Source organism: Gorilla gorilla, chromosome 15 (genome assembly GCF_029281585.2).
Source record: "Gorilla gorilla gorilla isolate KB3781 chromosome 15, NHGRI_mGorGor1-v2.1_pri, whole genome shotgun sequence".
In the NCBI taxonomy this organism is placed as follows: domain Eukaryota; kingdom Metazoa; phylum Chordata; class Mammalia; order Primates; family Hominidae; genus Gorilla; species Gorilla gorilla.
Window position 1 is genome coordinate 68,989,389 of NC_073239.2, and position 18,753 is coordinate 69,008,141.

Sequence of the window (18,753 nt, forward strand, 5' to 3'; positions counted from 1 at the left end):
ACATCATTTTATAATCACACCAGCAATGTATGAGGGTTCCGAATTTTCCACGTTCTCATCAACACTTGTTATTACCCGTTTTTTGATTATACTCGACCACATGATGTAAAGTAGTATCTCATTGTGGTTTCGATTTGCATTTCCCTGATGACTAATGATGCTGAGCATCTTTACACATGCCCATTGGGTATCTGTATATCTTTTTGGAGAGAGGTCATTGCAGATCCTTTGCCCATCTTTTAGTTAGCTTGTTTTTTTTATTGAGTTGTAAGAGTACTTCATATACTCTAGAACAAATATCACATGATTTAAAATACTGTCTCCCATTCTATGGGCTGTGTTTTCACTTTGTTAATAATGTCCTCTGAAGCACAAACTGTTAAAAATTTTAATGACACCCAGTTTATTTTGCTGTTGCTTGTGCTTTTAGTGTCGTACCTAAGAAACCATTACCAAATTCAAAGTCACAAAAATTTACCCATATGTTTTCTTCTAAAAGTTTTAACTCTTACACTTAGGTCTGTTGGCCCATTTTGAGTTGGATATGCTGTGAGGTAAAAGGTTCAACTTCATTCTTTTGTATGTGGTCACTCAGTGGTCCCAGCACCATAGTTAACAATAGTTTAAAAGACTGTTCTTTCTCCATTGAATTGTTTTGGCACTGTGTTTTTTGTTTTGTTTTGTTTTGTCTTTTAACCATCAGAATTTTATCATTATTATACTTTAAGTTTTAGGGTACATGTGTACAACGTGCAGGTTTGTTACATATGTATACATGTGCCATGTTGGTGAGCTGCACCCATTAACTCGTCATTTAGCATTAGGTATATCTCCTAATGCTATCCCTCCCCACTCCCGGCACTGTTGTTGAAAAAGCAATTGACTTTTAATGTGAGTATTTCTGGGTTCCCACTTCTGTTCCTTTGATCTTTACATGTATCCTTACGCCAGGACCACACTGTCTTGATTACTCTAGATTTCGAGTTTGAGAAATACAAGTCTGACTTTATTCTTTTCCAAGATTGTTTTGGCTATTCTGTGTTCTTTGAATTTCCATATAAATTCTAGAATCAGCTTGCCAATTTCTGCAAAGAGCCAGCTGAGATTCTGATAGGGATTATGTTGAATTAATAGATCAATTTGGGAAGTATTCACATCTTAACAGTATTAAGTCTTCCAATCCATGAATGTGGAACATCTTCCCATTTAACTGGGTCTTAAATTTTTTTCCAAAAATGTTTTGTGGGATGCAATGTACAAGTACTGCACTTCTTTTTAAAAATGTATCTCTTTTTGAAACAATTTCTTAATCTTCAGTTTGCTCATTGCTACTATAGAGAAATACAATTTGGTGTACTGATCTTGCATATCCTATAACGTTGCGAACTTGTTCTTTAGTTCTAATAGTTTTTTAGTGAATTCCTGAGATTTTCTACACAAAATGTCATCTGAGACTAATTTTACTTTGTCCTTTTCCAATTTAGATGGCTTTTATTTTGTGTTCTTGCCTAATCACCCTGGCTAGAAATTCTAGTACTGAATTGAATAAAAGTGGCAACAGCAGACATCCTTGTCTTGTTCCTAAGCTTCAGGGAAAAGCATCCAGTCTTTCACCATTAAGTATAATGTTCTGGGGATCATGGAGGGGGAGGTTATACATCAAGTTCTATGATGTTTGGTTTTTCCAGATACTAGCTCTTTGCTCCACCTTAGTTTTGGATGAAATTCTTCTCATCTGTTTTAGCTAAAATGTCACTTTCTTGGGGACATCTTTTCTGAATCTTCAAACTAGACTCACAGCGCCCTGCTCTTATCACACTTGTAACAAATACTTGTCAGCATCACTCTCCCTTCTAATTCCAGTCTGCCTTGTTCACAGGTATATTCCTGATTGGCACACACAGTTGGGTATTGCTATAAACCAGCTTCACATACTATGCTCTATTTCCTGACTTTGGCAGGGACACTGTTCCCTGCCCTAAAACTCTTTTCTGCCTCTGTTTCCAACTCAAGGGCAAGGATCTGCTCTATTCATCCTTATACCTAGCACGTAACACAGCATGGCACTAGGTAACCCTTAGTAACCTCTGTGAATCATTCTAACTCTACTTAAAAGGATGTCATTTTTACCCAACAACAAAACAGGAAACCTTACCTTTGACTGGGCCAATTTGATTGGTCACAGCAAATCTAAGCACTCTTTCTTCATCATTATACAAGGCAAAGACCCGGTCCACGTTCAGCTGCTGGGTAGTGGGGAAGGACGGGCGTCTGGGGGCGTGCCTGCACACCTGGTAAGTGACGTTCTGGTGGATGCGGTAGGACCATGTTTGGTTGATTGCACCAAAAGTCAGAGAGTAGTCTCTGGAACTTGTAGAGGTCACAGCTGCAACACATTGGTAATTTTTTAAAAATATTAAATACAGAGATTTTCATGTGAGGTGGATTTTTCTGCAGAGTTTTTCATCTAATTCTTGGAGTGTGTTCCCTTGGGAACTTCCTGAGTTTATATGAAAAAATGTGCAAGGAAATCCCAAAAACCTGAGTGGATGCAAAGCCACAGTGCTGAGAGGGAGAAGGCACTACAATTGTCCATGTTATTATACACAAAGAAAAGTGTTACTAAGGGCCAGCCACGCCAGCAGTGCTCTCTACATACTGCCTCATTTATTCCTCACAATAGCCTGGTGAGGTGGGCACTAAATCATGCGATCAGAGGCTCACAAAGGTTAAGCAGCCTAAGATGCAATGCTGCTACATGGTAGAGCTGGAACTGAAACTCACATTGGTTTGACTCTACATCCTAAATTTTAAACCAATCCATCCTCTACATTTCACAGAAGTGACAACTTCCACCACCTCACATTTCAGTAAATCTGAAGGATTCCAGAGAAGGGAAAGGGTTCTCTCTCACCATCTGAGTCTAGGAGTCAAGCTCAGGTCAGTGATCCGGACACTGACCATTTCGTTCACAGCCCAGGTCTCTACTTCCCCTTGTCTTCCCTACATCTCCTGCCAGGCTGCCAGCTCTCAGCATAGGAGCAGCAGGGGTCAGAGGAAAGGCACAACTCAATCCAGATTGCTGGGCTGCACAACAGCAGCTGTGATGGAGGCAGCATCCTGCACGCAGGTAGTATTTTCACAGAACATATCACGCTTCGCACACATTGACCACATAATATAGAAAAAGCATTTTTAGTTCCATGCGAAAGATGAGAAAATACATTCTCAGATATTAAGAGGCCTTTCCCTATAGATATTAAATGGCAAGTCCAGGATATAAATTCTTATCTTTTGACTCCAAATCTAGCATTAGTTTTATAATAAATTATGGCATCTCTGTGTTTTTTGGTTTTGTTTTTGAGATGGAGTCTTGCTTTGTTGCCCAGGCTGGAGTACAATGGCACAATCTCGGCTCACTGCAACCTCCACTTTCCAGGTTCAGATGATTCTCCTGCCTCAGCCTCCCAAGTAGCTGGGATCACAGGAGCGTGCCACCACACCCTGCTAATTTTTGTATTTTTAGTAGAAACAGGTTTTCACCATGTTGGCCAGGCTGGTCTCAAACTCCTGACCTCAGGTGATCCACCCACCTTGGCCTCCCAAAGTGGTGGGATTACAGGCATGAGCCATTGCACCTGGCCTCTTTCTGTGATTTTTTTTTTTTTTTTTGAAGCAGCCTGAACTCATCAGCTGAAACAAGGTTGAGATAAATATAAATTCCAATAATCACTATTTTTCCATGTTGCAGAAAGTAGGATGGTTAAAAACTGTATATAATTATACCATCCCTACCCACCCCATGGAAAATGTTGCTATTGATTTTATTATTTGAAAATACTAGGTAGGGATATAGATATTCTTGTGTATAGCAGCCATTCTGCTCACTTACACCATATATTTCATGGTAACAATAAGAGTAATAATATAATAGAGCTCATTTTATGTTCCATGCACTGTTCTAAGGACATGCCATGTAAGTCATTTAAGCCTTGTATCTATCTCATGAGATGGGCATAATCCCCATTTTACAGATGTGAAGACTGGTTATACATACTGGAGTCCGAGTAGTGGTACAGCTCCTTGTAGGGAGAGATGTGGGCTGTGAAATTTGCTGGGACATAAGGCACCTGGCCTTGAATGTTGGTCTTAATGCTCAGGTAGTTCTCTGGGTCAAGTCCCTCAGCAGTTTGAGTGATACGAACCGTCTCCTCTCCCGGGTAGAATGTAACTTCCATGTCATGAGTAAAGGCAGCACCTGGAGATGAAAAACATTCAGCACAGGGATGAAAAGAGGTCTTGCTTAAACAGTTACCAGTATATACTGCCCCCTCCCAATTTCCACTGCTGTTGGAGATCGTGGCTAAGGAGATTATCTGATATCTGAGAGTAAGCACTATCAGCTGTTGATTCCATAAGTTCCCATACTTTTCCATTGAAGAATATGGTTTCACCCTGCCTTACCTCACCCAGCTTCTCTTTGAACAAGCTTGTATTCTGTGAGAAATACTCTTGGGAACATCCTTGACTTTTCTCTAAGGTTGCTAGACTTAGGTTTATTTGTTTGTTTGTTTGTTTTTTGCTAACAACAAAAACAAAAACAAAAAAACTACCACCTAAGACATTCAGGGTTTTGTCTGAATTTCAGATAAGTATGTCTCATGCAATATGTGGGTAATACTTATACTAGAAAATTGTTTATCTGAAATACAAATTTATCCAGGTGTGCCATATTTTATCTACTTTTGACCCAAGGGTTTTATTCAAATTTTGATTAAAGCAAGAACCTATTAACAGCTACCAAGCTCTGCAGTTAAAGATGGAGAAATAACTTCTCACAAAACTATTTTTCATGCAATAAAGATAAAACCTCTAGCAAACAAGTTTTCAGGTGGGAAGGTGAGAATCCAAAAAGTATCTTCTAAATCCTTGTTGTCAACGGGTGGCCTTTCCAGCAACACTGGTACCTCACCTCCTAGCTTGGTAGAAAAGCAAAATCACAGACCCCACCCCAGGCCTGCTGAACCAGAATTTACATTTTGACAAGACCTCCAAGTGATGTGTGTGCAGGTTCAAGTCTGGGGTGCACCGGCCTTTACTATTATAGGTTGTGGAGCTGGGAGGAGAAGGTCACCCCTTCCCCATGAAGTAAAATCATCCCCAGGTGCCCCAAGTACCATTTTTGCATTTGACAGATCTGTGCATAATTTAAAAAGCCTGACAAATATGCTTCAACAAATTGGGGTACGAGGACACAAATGTTCTGAATGGAATCATCCTGTTTCTCAGAACAGCTGGGAGAACATTTAGACGAAATCTCTGCCTTTCAAAAATCAGTGATGTGAGGTCAAACCATTCCCAACAACCTCTGGCCAGAAAACTACACACACGTGGCTCTAGGACATTAAACAAGTGATTCCTCTGTCACTGTGTAAAGGCCTAAAGACACTGCCCTAAGGAGCACCACTGCCAAAGCAACGCTGACTACCGGCCTTCTCAGAGGCCCTACTCACCTGCGAGGCTGAAGCCGTTCTCAGAGCCAGGTTTTTCTAAAGCAAAGAGCCAGCCAAACAGGCCTCCAATTGGTGTGAGGGGGAGGAGGGCCTGGGCTGCTGGCTGTGGGATGTGGCTGATGGCCGTGTAGGCTCTGCCATCATTGCCCACGATATACGCGTGCAGGTCCACATCAGTGAAGTGCACGGGTGTATGGCCCACGTGGAGGTGGCCACTCACTTTCCCATTCACTCGGTGAGGTGCCCCTAAAAGACAGCAAATCCAGTTAGGCTTGGACATCATCCTGGCTAGAGATGGGTGTACACAGGTATAATTATTCCATTGACAACTTCCAAAACTCACTCTTTAGCAAGTCGCTTTAATGATTTCCTAACCAACCAATTATCTATCTATGAAACAGTCCTGCCTCCAGTCTGTTTTCTCCCCTCCTCCTTCTCTCCACTACACTTTGGCTCTAATGAGCTGGCAGAAGGAAGCATTTCTGGATAATCCTCAAATTGGGAATCAGCCCAAACCAGTTCATTCCTCACACATTTATTGAGCACCTGCAAGTTGATAGCACTCTGATTTAAGTAGTGGAGATGTTTGGTCCATAAAGCAGAGCTCACAGTGGTAGCTGGAAACAGGTAAGCAGCAGGAATAGACACACAGGAGTTCCCAGCCCCAGTCAATTACCTTCAGGTAGACAGTGCTTCCCATTTCCATAAAACTTGGATTGGCAGTGGCAGCAGAAGCCAGTGGCATAGTCCGTGCAGAAGGCATGCCGGGAGCATTGTCTGTGGTTGTGTTCACAGGTTTCCTTGTTGGCAGCATTATACGTGAAGACTGAAAAATAAAACAAACTCGCCTTAAAAGGACTAAATGATTTCAATGTCATTGCTGCATCGGGGACACAACATCTGCTCCATAGAAGCAGTTTAGATCATAACAAACAGTTTTTGATGTTTAAGAGACCGGCATAACATTCAACCCAAGGGAATTAACCTGCTTTGTCTGCTGGCAAGAAGAATTGCTTACTGCTCCCGGCTGGGTCTCATTGCAGAGTTGGTGAACTAAGATGAGGCTGCACCCGTGGGTTTGAGTGCAGTAAAATGAAAGCAAACCAGTAAGTACATGTTAGGTTGAACTTCATGAAACCACTATTTTTGTGGGTCAAAAAGGGCTAAATATCAGCACTTTTATATGGTTCAACCTAAACACATCCTGAGAGGAAGACATAATAGAGAAGCTAACAAATGTCTTATGTCTAACCATGCTTCTTTTAGGTAACACTGAACTTAAAAAAGATAATAGCTGGTCTCGCTACCAAGATTGTTTTGAGGGAAGGGTCTTAAAGAACACACGCACCTACCTCAAAGAAAAGGCATGGGGAGAAGGGAACAGAGGAGGGCAAAGCAACAGGGATTCAAGCTATTAAAATGCCCTATGCCCTTGGCAGGGTTTAACTATGATGGGTATGGTACAAGCATGATTTCCACGCAATAGCAGACAGCTTGGGCCCCACTCGCAGATCTTCCAAGAAATTATGGAGGACTAGGATAAACTCAGTGCTCTGGCAGCTGTTTCTTCCATTTCCTACTTATTCTGCCCATTAAAAGAAGAGGGCCATCTGTGCTGCAAAGAAATGGGGAAACTGGAGCAAATGCCATAGTTCATAAAGGAAATAGCCAAGGGGGTAGGGTGTGGCAGGGGTTGTGGATGGACAGGAGGGTGCTTTCTCCGGGGCACTAGGAAATATGCCAATCCCAAGCACGGCCACCAGGAGGCCAAGCGGCTGCACACACCTCTGCCTCCACATCCCCAGGAGGTGGAGTTGGCTGGAGACTCCAGGAGCATGCTGTTGAGCAGGGATGGCATGGAATTCTAGTGTGAGACACTGATGCTGGCATGAAGGAGGACACCCACCCTACTCTTAGGAAAAACCAAGTGGTAGTTGTGTTCCAGGTCTATCTGGAAACGAGGAGACAGGAGGGGAGGAAGAAATCCAAAGATCAATCTTTACCCAGTATTCCCAGGGAGAACAGAAAGTAAAGGAGCTAATGAGACATAGCATTATAGGTAACAATGTCACCAAGATAAAGACCTCCATCAGCAAATAAAAATATAACAAAGTTAACACTTAAATCACGCTTAACATATACAAGCTTTACATTTAACAACCTTTTTTTTTTTTTTTTTTTTGAAACAGTCTCGCTCTGTCGCCCAGGCTGGAGTGCAGTGGCACGATCTCAGCTCACTGCAAGCTGCGCCTCCCAGGTTCACGCCATTCTCTTGCCTCAGCCTCCTGAGTAGCTGGGACTATAGGCACCCGCCACCACGCCCGGCTAATTTTTTGTATTTTTTAGTAGAGACAGGGTTTCACCATGTTAGCCAGGATGGTCCTGATCTCCTGACCTCGTGATCCACCTGCCTCGGCCTCCCAAAGTGCTGGGATTACAGGCGTGAGCCACCCCGCCCGGCCAACAACTCTTAATTTGCACAACAACCCTAGGTAGCAGGGACTTTTTTTGTTGCTATTGTTGAGACAGGGTTTGGCTCTGTCACCCAAGCTGGAGAGCAGTGGTGCCATCTCGGCTCACTGCAAGCTCGACTTCCCAGGCTCAAGTGATCCTCCTATTTCAGCCTTTTGAGTAGCCGCAGCCACAAGCGTGCATCACACCTGCCTACTTTATTTTTTGGTAGGGTGGGTTGGGGGGAGGGGTCTCCCTGTGTTGTCCAGGTTGGTCTCGGTCTCGAACTCCTGGGCTCAAGTGATCTTCCCACCTAGGCCTCCCAAAATGCTGGAATTACAGGTATGAGCCACCACTCTGGCCAGGGACAATTTTTTAACCCCTGTTTGCACATAAAGCTGAGGCACAGTAGACTAAAGCACCTGAAGTCGCGCAGGCAGTGAGTGGCAAAGGTGGGAACTGAACCTAGGACATCTAGCTCGAGAATCTTAACTGCTACTCTCCAAGACCCCTTCAATGGGATCCAAGTACGGAGATCATGAGCACTAGATTAGGGATCATCACGTGTCTGGGGTTAATCAGCACAGACTTCAAGTATAATTCGAGCCATACTTTATAAACTGGGTTTAATGGTAGAAGCAAGCAGGGAAGATTATCTAGATGACTATTACAGCATGTTGAAAAACAGCACAGGTAAGAAATGAGAGTAGCAGCAGCGGCATTAGCTTTTGAACGGTACTGGAGTGCTGCCTGCAGATCCTTGGGAAAGCAGCAAGCTGAGTGTTGGCAGGACAGACAGTGTAGGTTCAAGTGGAAAATCTGATTAGAACATAGTAGGAATGAAGTTATGACTCAAGATTTAGTATAGGGCCTTGATGACTTGGCTAAGAAATTCCAGTTTGATAAAAATAGAAAATTAGGCATGACTCAACTTTATTTAAACAAGAAAGTGACAAGCTTAACTTAAACAGAAAAGTGATATAAAACTCAAGGCAGAAAAAAAAAAACCCAGGATGGATCATGGTAAAATAGATGGCTGTGAAGAAAACTGTATCACTGTCTATTAGTTTAAGAAAGGGAAAAAAAACATTTAGAGTAAAAGGAAATGAATGTAACTTGGATGTGTCAAAATCTCAGGTTTCTCCAGCTCAGAAATTCACAACTAAGTGTAAGGAAGCAGCTACTGGAGGGACTCACACACTCTCGAGTGTGCTCATGGCTTAAGGGCCATCAGGACTTTCTCCCAGAGCTCAAGGAATGAGGGGCTGCAGAAAGCGCCAAGCTCTAGGACTCAACCTCAGCCCTCCCTCGGGGGCTTTGTGGAAACTGTGCAAACTGTGTCTTTCAGCTTCCTCATCTCTAAAATAAGCAGAACACCTCTTCCTCACCCCTGCACTGCCAGAAGTCGCATTTCTTCTTAATGTACTTCTGAACACCAAGTAAAAAGGCAATCTGCTACAGGTCTAAAGAACAGCCATTTGGCTGGGTACAGCGGCTCACACCTGTAATCCCAGCACTTTGGGAGGCCGAGGCAGGCGGATCACGAGGTCAGGAGACTGAGACCATCCTGGCTAACACGGTGAAACCCCGTCTCTACTAAAAATACAAAAAATTAGCCAGGCGTGGTGGTGAGCGCCTGTAGTCCCAGCTACTCAGGAGGCTGAGGCAGGAGAATGGCGTGAATCTGGCAGGTGGAGCTTGCAGTGAGCCGAGATCGCACCACTGCACTCCAGCCTGGGCGACAGAGAGAGACTCCATCTCAAAAAAAATAAATAAAGCAGCCATTTTCATAATATTCAGATAAAAATCAATCCAAACTCTACACGCTGTTCTGCCCACAAATTAAGGAAATAACAGGCTCGGATTGTATCTTATTTCAGTTATTTTGTGAAGCCTTATTCTGCAACCCAATTCTTATTCTAAGGCTGAATTATGAAACAAGGAGAGAGAAGATGAAGGAGAGACAGTATAGATATGGAGAGTTAAACTAGGTGGAGTCATAGCTTTTATCTAAGTAAAAAGAGGCAGGGCGATGCAGCCAGCAACTTACAAGTGCAACTATGCAAAGGTTTATAAATGGATTGGAAGCTGTACTACATTTTTCTATTACAGAAAAAGAAGTTATAACAATGAGCAGGCTCCCATGAAAGGCTATTATGAGACTTAAACTGTAATTACAATGGGTTAACTAGTTACTGTTAAGCTAACCTGGGAGTCTTTTTAAACAGTTTTGTGGAATATTGTATTTTTAGGATGGTACTTACTGAGCCAAGAACACACACTGTCTCTTTCAGCTTCATAACAGCCACATGAAGGAAAGAAGATGGATCAGCCCCTAATCCGGGGGAAGGCAAGCCTCCATTTATAATCCCTCTTCCACGCCTGCCTTCATACCCAAGTGCACACACAGGTTTGCACACTTACCATTTATAATGGCAGCTTGTTAGGTGAAAGGTAAATGCTTCTTACAATTTTTGTTCATTCATTCACTAATCCAACAAATATTTACTGAGCATTCACTATAGACCTGTACCTAGTCTAGAAACTGAGGACATGGCAGGGAGCAAAAGAGACAAAAATTCACATCCTGAAGCTTACGTTCTCCCCAGGAGCAGTCAATAAACAAGTCAATTACTTAGTGGGGTGGATGTGTAAGAGCTGTGCAAAGAAATACAGCACAGAAAGACAAGAGGGTGGGAGGGGGCAGGTGTACATGGCTCTTTTTATAATAGCATGGTCAGGGAAGACCTCAGGAGAAGGTGACTGAGCAGAGGCCGGGAGGAGGTGAGGGAGTGAACCCCACAGATGAGAGCAGGCGCGGTGCTGTGTCAGGCAGGAAGGGTGTGTGGGCATGTGGGAGGGACGGTGAGAGAAGAGGTGGCCTGGGTCATTCATGCAGGGTCTCAGAGATCACAGGAAGGATTTGAGCTTTCATCTGAGTGAGATGGGAAGCACTAAAGGGTTTTGAGCAGAAGAGTAACATGCTCCAACTACAGTAAATCAGACAGGAGCTGGTCCCTTGGTGGTAAGAAGTGCTGGTACAGGGGATAAGAAGGGCCCAGGTCTGGGATATTCTGAAGGTGGAACCGAGAGGGTTTGCTGGTAGATTGGATGTGGGATGACGTTCAGTCCTGATGTGGGAAACCAAAAGGGTGGAGCTGCCAGTTACTGAGATAGGGAGACTGAGGAGGAGCAGGTTTGTGGGGTTCAGTTCTGACAACAGCATGAGGCATCAAGGAAATTCACCAAGGGGTGAATAACAACTTACACCCTCAGCACAGCACTATGCAGTCCTTCACACGGAGAGCTGCATTTCTCCCGGTGGATTCCAGAGACCACTGCATCAGGATCACCTGAGATTTCTGTTAAAAATGTAAATTCTGAGGGCCCACCTTAGACCTACCAATTCCACTCTCTGGGTGCATCCTAGCAATCTACACTTTAGCCACCCCGCAAGTGATTCTCACACCAATTGGTGTTGATAGAAGGCTTGGGATACAACAAGCCTTGGATTTCTGAGCTAGGTGTTGCTCATCAATGTCGTTAACAAATTTAATCTGACCAATTAGCAGCTCCTGGGGTGGGTAGAATGTTAGGAAATTTCTCGTGCTCATTTCTGGCCACCTGAGAAGCCGAGCTCAGTGCTTACGGCCCACTTGGGCATCCATCCACAAGAATACAACGTGAAGATTCTTTAGTGAAGGTAATACAGACGCACAGCAGCCAGATAGCCCTTCCCTGAAGAAGGGGGAGACCTGGAGCTAGAACGGTACTGAGCCCACGTGCAGCTATTTATCCAGGGCGAGAAAAGCCAGACCTCCGGCCAACGTGACTGCTCAAATTTCTGTGGCAATTGCAGTGAAATTCAAAGAGGCTGAACTTCTTGAAGGCTGGGAATCAAGATCTGGATCCCAGCTAGATGAGATGTGCAATGAACACATCCGAGGAAAAGTGGCACTTTGTCTTTTCGGTGGTCATTTGCATGTCCCTTCCTATCATGGCTTTGAGTGTATTTTCATGCACTTCTTCCTATTCTAGTTAGAAGATATCTCCATTTTATAAAGGAGAAAATTGAGGCCTACAGAGATTAAACAATCTTCTGGCTCTAAATCCCATCAAATTGAGGGGGCATCAGAATCACTGAAGTGCAGAGGAATATGGCAGGGTCAGACAAGAGGGTGAGAGAGGGCAGGCGCACCTGGCTCTTTTAAATAGTATGGTCAGGGAAGACCTCGGGAGAAGGAGACATTCGGGCAGAGGCCTGAAGGAGTTGAAGGAGTGAGGTGGCTTAAAAATGCAGTTTCTGGTTCAGAAGGTAGAGGAGGCGCTTGGAAATCAGTGTTTTTAACCAGGTTCCCAGCTGAGTGAGAGGAAGGTGGATGAGCGCCCACACTGAGAAATACAGTTTCTAGTCCATGGCCTCCTCTGGGACCCACACTCTGCCAGGAAGCTCCTGCCACGGAGTCAGACCATAAAGAAGTCTGCTGGCACCTCAGGGCACAGCAGGAGGGTGGAGGCTGGCCAGGTTTGAATGAACTCATTTTGTCATGGATTTGTTAACTGAGGTTTGATAGTTGCTAAAGGATTCTTAACATGAAGATTTTTTTAAATCTTTTTTTTCTTTTTTTTTTTGTTTGTTTGTTTTTAACTTTTCTCATGTCCTTATTAGAAACAAAAATGGGGTGGGGAGATATCAGAGGAAAGAAAGAAATGCCCTGCCAAAGGACTTGAGACTTGTCCTAACTAGGAGTTCGTAACAAAAATGGAAAATTCTCCTCTGCACTTGTTCTGAGACATCTTTCAATCTTCATTTTCCCAGAAACACTTAAGCACCTGTCTGCAGCCCTTGGCCGGCCTGCCCTTCTTCACAGAAGGCCCTGGCCCAGACACAGGAGAGGTTCCATGGTGTCGACTGGGTTCACTGGGCCAACACAGAGTGACACAGGAGGCTTCGTGCACAAGGCTGCCTCAGGACAGCCGGAGCAACTACTAATTTTTACTGCTACCTCAAAAAAAAAAAGTCATTTTCACCGCAGGAAAAATTCTAAGTTTTCCCATCTCTCAGAATGACAGACTAGTTAGAAAAACCATATCCAACTTTATAACAAACAGTGGAATGCTTTTTTGTCCAGTTTTCATGTTTGTTTAATTTTGATGTGTGTGGCATGTAATGATGCTGGTGGCAGTGATCACGACCCTGGGGGTGGCCTTTTACAACTGCTGGCATGACACTAACAGGCTCTCTCCACTTCTGGTGAAGGGAGAGGGGCCCTACCAGGGAATCTCCTCATGTAGGTGTCTTCACAGGTATGGGGGGGTGGGCGGCGGCTCCTGGTCACAGACCCTCTGCAACCTGGAGGTGCACCCAGGGGATGGTCTTTGGCACCTGGAGGGTTGCACTGGCAGCAGAACCTGCTTGAATTCTTCTCAGGGTGGAAGTTGAGCTTGCAACACACTCCTGCAGCCTTTCACAAGGCCAAAAGTGGAGTGGGACTACATGAGGTTTCTGAAAGCCAGGTGTCCTTCCTCCTAGCTCATCATGCAGATTGAGATTAAATTAAGCTGCGTATAGCACCGCCTCAGCAGGCTTAAGAATAATTAAGACCCCTATCGGTAAACCTCATTCCTTTCTACTCACAACACAGGCAGTCCCATGGTCCCAGGCAGCTGAAGCCCTCACTGGCAACTGTCTCACCCCACTGCCTTAATCAACCTTTGTCTCTGTCTCTCTCCCTCTCTTCCTCCCTCCTCATTCCCATCTCCGCAACTCCGCTCTTGTCACTTCTCTGTTCATAATGTTTTCACACATTCTCCTTCTCAGACTCTGACCCCAGGCCTGGCTCAAGCCCCTCCTTCCTCACAAAGACTTCCCCAACAGCAGTGACACTCCTGGACAGTGCCTTTGACTCTCTGTCACCCTACAGCTTTCTCTAATTTCTTCATGACTTTGTTGCAGTCTTTGCCCTTGCTAGACAAGTCACTAAGTATTTCCAAGCTCAGTTTCCATCTCTGTAAAATGGGAAGGATGATTGTACCTACCCTACAGGACAACTTTTTTTTTTCAGACAATATTTCTCTCTGTTGCTCAGGCTACGCAGTGGTACAATCATGGCTCACTGTAGCCTGGAACTCTTGGGCTCAAGTGATCCTCCCACCTCAGCCTCCCGAGTAGCTAGGACCACAGTTGAGCACCACCAGACCCGGCTAATTTTTAAAATTGTTTATAGAGGCAAGGTCTCCCTATGTTGCCCAGGCTGGTCTCGAACTCCCCACAGGGCAATTCTGAGGACTAACGGTGATAATGCAATCTAATGCCAAGTTCTCACTTTAGAGCAGCAGGCTGCACTTAGCAAATGCCAGCCAAAACTTCCACTAGCACCAAGTCAGAGACAGGTACACGGCAGGTGCTTGGGTAACTTTTTGGCTTGACAACAAAACGACCAGAGCTCCCTGGAAACAAGACTCCTCAGAGAAAGCATGCTTGCACATCCATCTACTGCTGTTCTGTGGCCTAGGAAGACAGAACTCGAGTGTGGCCAGGACATTCCTGCCTGGTGTAGATATGATCTGAAAATCTAAACTTCTGAACAAAAAGAAAGGTCTGTTAAATGAGTCCCTAGGGGAAAAAAAATGTAAAAACGAGTGATATTTTCTGGGCCTTTAACTAAATCTTAATTTCTTGGTTTAGCAAGATGACTACCCTAAAGCTTCAAAGGGAAACTAAAATGTATTGGGCAGGGTGCTTCCCAAGCTCAATTTCAGTTCTTGCAAGTATATGACGAGGTCTTCATTAACTCTGTTTTAGAGCTGAGGAGAGCCAAGGGTCAAACAGATTATATGTCTTGCCCCAAACCACATAGCAGAGCTGGGAGTCAAGGTCAAGTCCAACCAGCACCAAAACCATGTGCTTTCTATTCCATCAGCAGAAAAAGCCAGGCAGATGCCACATGGCTGGGTACTTAGTACCGGACAATGTTCTGTGTCTCTGCCACTCCCACCCCACAGCTTCCCGGAGGAAGCCCACACTTACCAGACAGACCTCTGAGCCTCCAATGTTTTATGTGAAAGAAACAGTCACTGCATCCCCTCAAAAGTATTTAACAATTGCATGCTTCTATACTTCACACATCCCCCTAAATTCTTTTAAAACAAAAACTGGATTTTTTTTGCCTAAGTTTCAAACACTTCTAGATTTCTTCCCCCAAAATGTGTATTAACCAGCTTTTTCACAGGCGTTTTTTGCCATTACCAAGATGTCTATAGTAGACTGCATCCGGCAGCTGATAAATATCATAGTTCATGCCTCACAAGGGTTATAGCTGTGCCTCTGTTCTACTCTATGGCTGGTTCCTGAAGCCTCCTGCACTTTACTCCAGTGATCTCAAGCTCTCAGAGCCTGAAGCAGGGTGTGCAGTCCCTTCTTAACCCTTTAATACATGACTCCATAGATCTGCTTTTTAATATTCCCACCCTCTTCCCAGGGAAGGAAATCACAACCCACAAATGAGAAGGCCATTCAGGAATGCATCTTTACCTCAAATCCCTTTGTGAAAATCTTTGATACTTGGCCTTAAAATGTATTTAGAGGAAACTCATACTGTAAATTCTGGAGATTCTCAGAAGGATCTGAAGGTTCTAAAGACTTCCAATAAAATTTACATCTCCAACTTCATGGAAATGTGGTCCCTTAGGCACAAATTACTGTGAAACTCTTTAATAAGCACATTCTTCATTCTCTACCCATCCTCCACCCCATTCCCACTGTTTTAAATCTTCTAAAATTAGTAACAGCAGCCACTATTTATTAAGAACCAGTGAGTGCAGACACGAAGCCAAGAACTTCACATACGCTGTCTCATTGAATCCTCCCAAGTAATTCCTGAGAAATCAGAGGCTTATGGGTTACATAAGTTACTTCAGGTCACCCAGCAAGCTTGGCAGCCAGGATTCAAACTTGAAGCCGGCACCAATGTACCCCCTCGAATCCTTACACAATGCCACATTAGTCAGAAAATATTTTCTTCCCTCCTGAAATTAGTACCGCTCCATGCAATATCCTGCAGATAATACCAGAGCAGAACCCAGAAGGCCCTCTCTGCTAGGTCAGCCATGTTTTTGCCACAACAGTGACAGGAAACAGAAAAGGTGGAAAAACATGGAGATTCAGAACAAAGCAGTCACCTCTGACCTCTTTCTTCCTATCAGAGGTCAGATGAGCAGTCTCTGGAACAAACAATCTGGAGTCAGTTTCCCACTCACATCTTTCCATGCCTGATGGGGAAGAAACAGCTGGCATGACAAGTCTCAACAAGGACTAGAAGACTGACATAGACCCTGTGTCCGTGATAATTAACCACCGCCTGCTTTCGCCATCTCCCTCCTCGCCTCTCAGTCCGATCAGTGCGTCATGAAATGAGGACAAGGCTCCAGGGAGGTTCATGCCACAGCTGCATAGCCATGAACCAGAAATGACAACAGACACAGGTGTTTAGTCATTTTCTTTCCCTGTGGGCTCTCCTCTCCCACACATCACAAGCATATCTCCCCAACCAAGGGAAGCGCTAGGCTTGTCTCACAACAGAGTATGAATCTGGCATGTTCCTCTGAGCCAGCACAACTCACCACTTTAAAAAGCACAAACCCGTCCATCACTGGGATGTGTATGAAGCCGCAAAATGTTTTACCTTTGCTGAACTTTCAAACTGAAATAGTTCATTACACTTGAGAGCGTAGCTGGCGTAACAAACCCAGTTTTCCCCCACTCACTTCATGAGGCCCATATTTTAAAAAAACATTATTAATGATCAAGAGATTCCGAACAGAATCTGCCTGCCAAGATTTATTTGGCAAAGGAAATTTACTCTATCTCTTGAAACACAGGGATTAAAAATTAGATCCAATCTTCTTTTTGCTAAACTTTTCACCTACGCACTTAAGAGAAAAATCACAACTCTATGCAAAACCAGCATGGTTAAGATGAAACCTCAGCACCCAGCTTTCTAATGCACTCACCCTCGGTGTTGGAACCTATGTTGTCTTCCAGTCCCACCTCATACGTCCCTCGACTTAGGGGTGTAGTGTGACCTGAAGCAGGGTAATTTCGAAGAACAATTTCTTCTTCAGGATGAGCTGGGGGAACATCCATTTCCGAAGGCACTGGCCCTCCATCTGGGTAGGGCTGGATGCTTCCGTTTTCGGGGTACGGTGGTGGGGTTTCCCAGGAAGGAGCCAGTGAATCTCTGTCTACCTCTGGTGGAGCTGGGCTTCTGGTCCCTCTCTCATCCCAGGGCTCAACTTGGCCTTTTAAATCTGGGCCCTCTACCTCTCCCAGAGATGTTCCTTCTTTGGTGTGAGGATCCAAGGTGGAAGATTCTGTTTCAGGATAGAATGGCCAATAAGTAGGTGTTGGATGCAAGGGGGAGGACAGATGAGAATCTGGAGGGGAGATCCTACCCTCTAAAGGCTTTGTATCCACTTTGGATTGGAAGGAAACATCAATGCTGCTGTGGCCATTCAATGCCTCCTCTGGTTCACCCGGAAGGTATTCAGCTTCCTCCTCATTCACATCGTAGTAATCCAAATTGTCCTCATTATAGTCACTTTCCAGGGCTGTAGCATGGCTGAAGGAACGTCCCAGGGGAACAGAAGAGTGGGCAGCGGAAAGGTCTCCAACTGCAGCTGGCCTGACATTGTCCAACGGGGAAGTGCTGCCGATATGGAAAGCCCACACTCCAGGGATCCCCAGGTTGCTTAGTCTAAATAAAAAGGAAACAGTCATTGTAACAAATGTAACAAAAGTGTCCATTCACCCACCTTCCTAGAAGGTGAACAACTTATTTTAAAACGGAAAGACAGCTGGGCATGGTGGCTCACACTTATAATCCCAGCACTTTGCAAGGCCAAAGTAGGAGGATGACTTAAGCCCAGGAGTTTGAGACCAGTCTAGGCAACATAGTGAGACCCTGCCTCTACAAAACCCTTTTCTAAAAAAATTAGCCAGGCATGGTGCCACACGCCTGTGCTTCTAGCTACTCAGTAGGCTGAGGCAGGAGGGTCACTTGAGCCCAGCAGTTCCAGGTTACAGTGGGCTTTGGTTGCAACCACTGCACCCCAGCCTGTGTGGCAGAGTGAGACCCTGTCTCAAAAAAACAAAAAACCTGAAAGGCTATTAAGATCAGGTTCAGTTTTCACTGGTATATAAAACCAAATAAAAGCAGACTTACATGGTAACTAAAGGGATCATACTGGACTTTTGATGTGAACTACCTTTTATTTAACATTATGTTTCAAAGCTGTATGCCACAGAATGCCAGATCATCAAATTATCAATCTGCTCCACAATCCAAATGGTTTATCTAAAATCTGGCTATTTGAAAATAAACAAGGAATGTAGGAATGTTTCATCCTTCCTCTACTTGTCTGGAAACATAACACATTTTTAAAATGTATGCTTAAAACTCTACCAAATACTGACACCCAAATGACTACGACATACTTTCAGGAATTGGTGATGCCCCTTCCCTTTGCCAAGTGTTTCACATTCTTCAATGCAATCTGCAAATAGAGGTGATCATATTCAATTTTATAGAGGAGAAAATAGGCTTTAAAAGGCTAACTGATCTTCTGAAGGTCACATAACAAACAATTGGATCCGAATTCAGTTAACACCAAAGCCCATGCTCTACACATCTATGTTATATTATGACAGAAAACCATACCACACACTGCAGTCAATAAGCATCTGAATTATCATTACTCTACAGAATATTAAAGACATTTCATTGTTTAT

The 18,753-nt window shown here is 44.2% G+C and overlaps 1 protein-coding gene across 2 annotated transcripts in view; it reads right to left on the minus strand.

Annotated features, from left to right (window-relative positions):
• NID2 (nidogen 2) overlaps positions 1–18,753 on the minus strand; it is a 63,820-nt gene that overhangs the window by 31,692 nt on the left and 13,375 nt on the right. Inside the window, exons 4-9 of one of the 2 annotated variants that reach the window (XM_031001694.3) lie at positions 17,418–17,719; positions 16,977–17,336; positions 6,190–6,339; positions 5,514–5,759; positions 4,058–4,258; positions 2,156–2,386 (exon numbers count right to left, since the gene is read on the minus strand). In XM_031001694.3, the coding sequence (XP_030857554.3) occupies positions 2,156–2,386; positions 4,058–4,258; positions 5,514–5,759; positions 6,190–6,339; positions 16,977–17,336; positions 17,418–17,719 (1,490 nt within the window). Of the gene's footprint in view, positions 1–2,155; positions 2,387–4,057; positions 4,259–5,513; positions 5,760–6,189; positions 6,340–16,976; positions 17,720–18,753 lie in introns of both variants that reach the window. The other variant, XM_031001691.3, reaches the window with a different exon arrangement.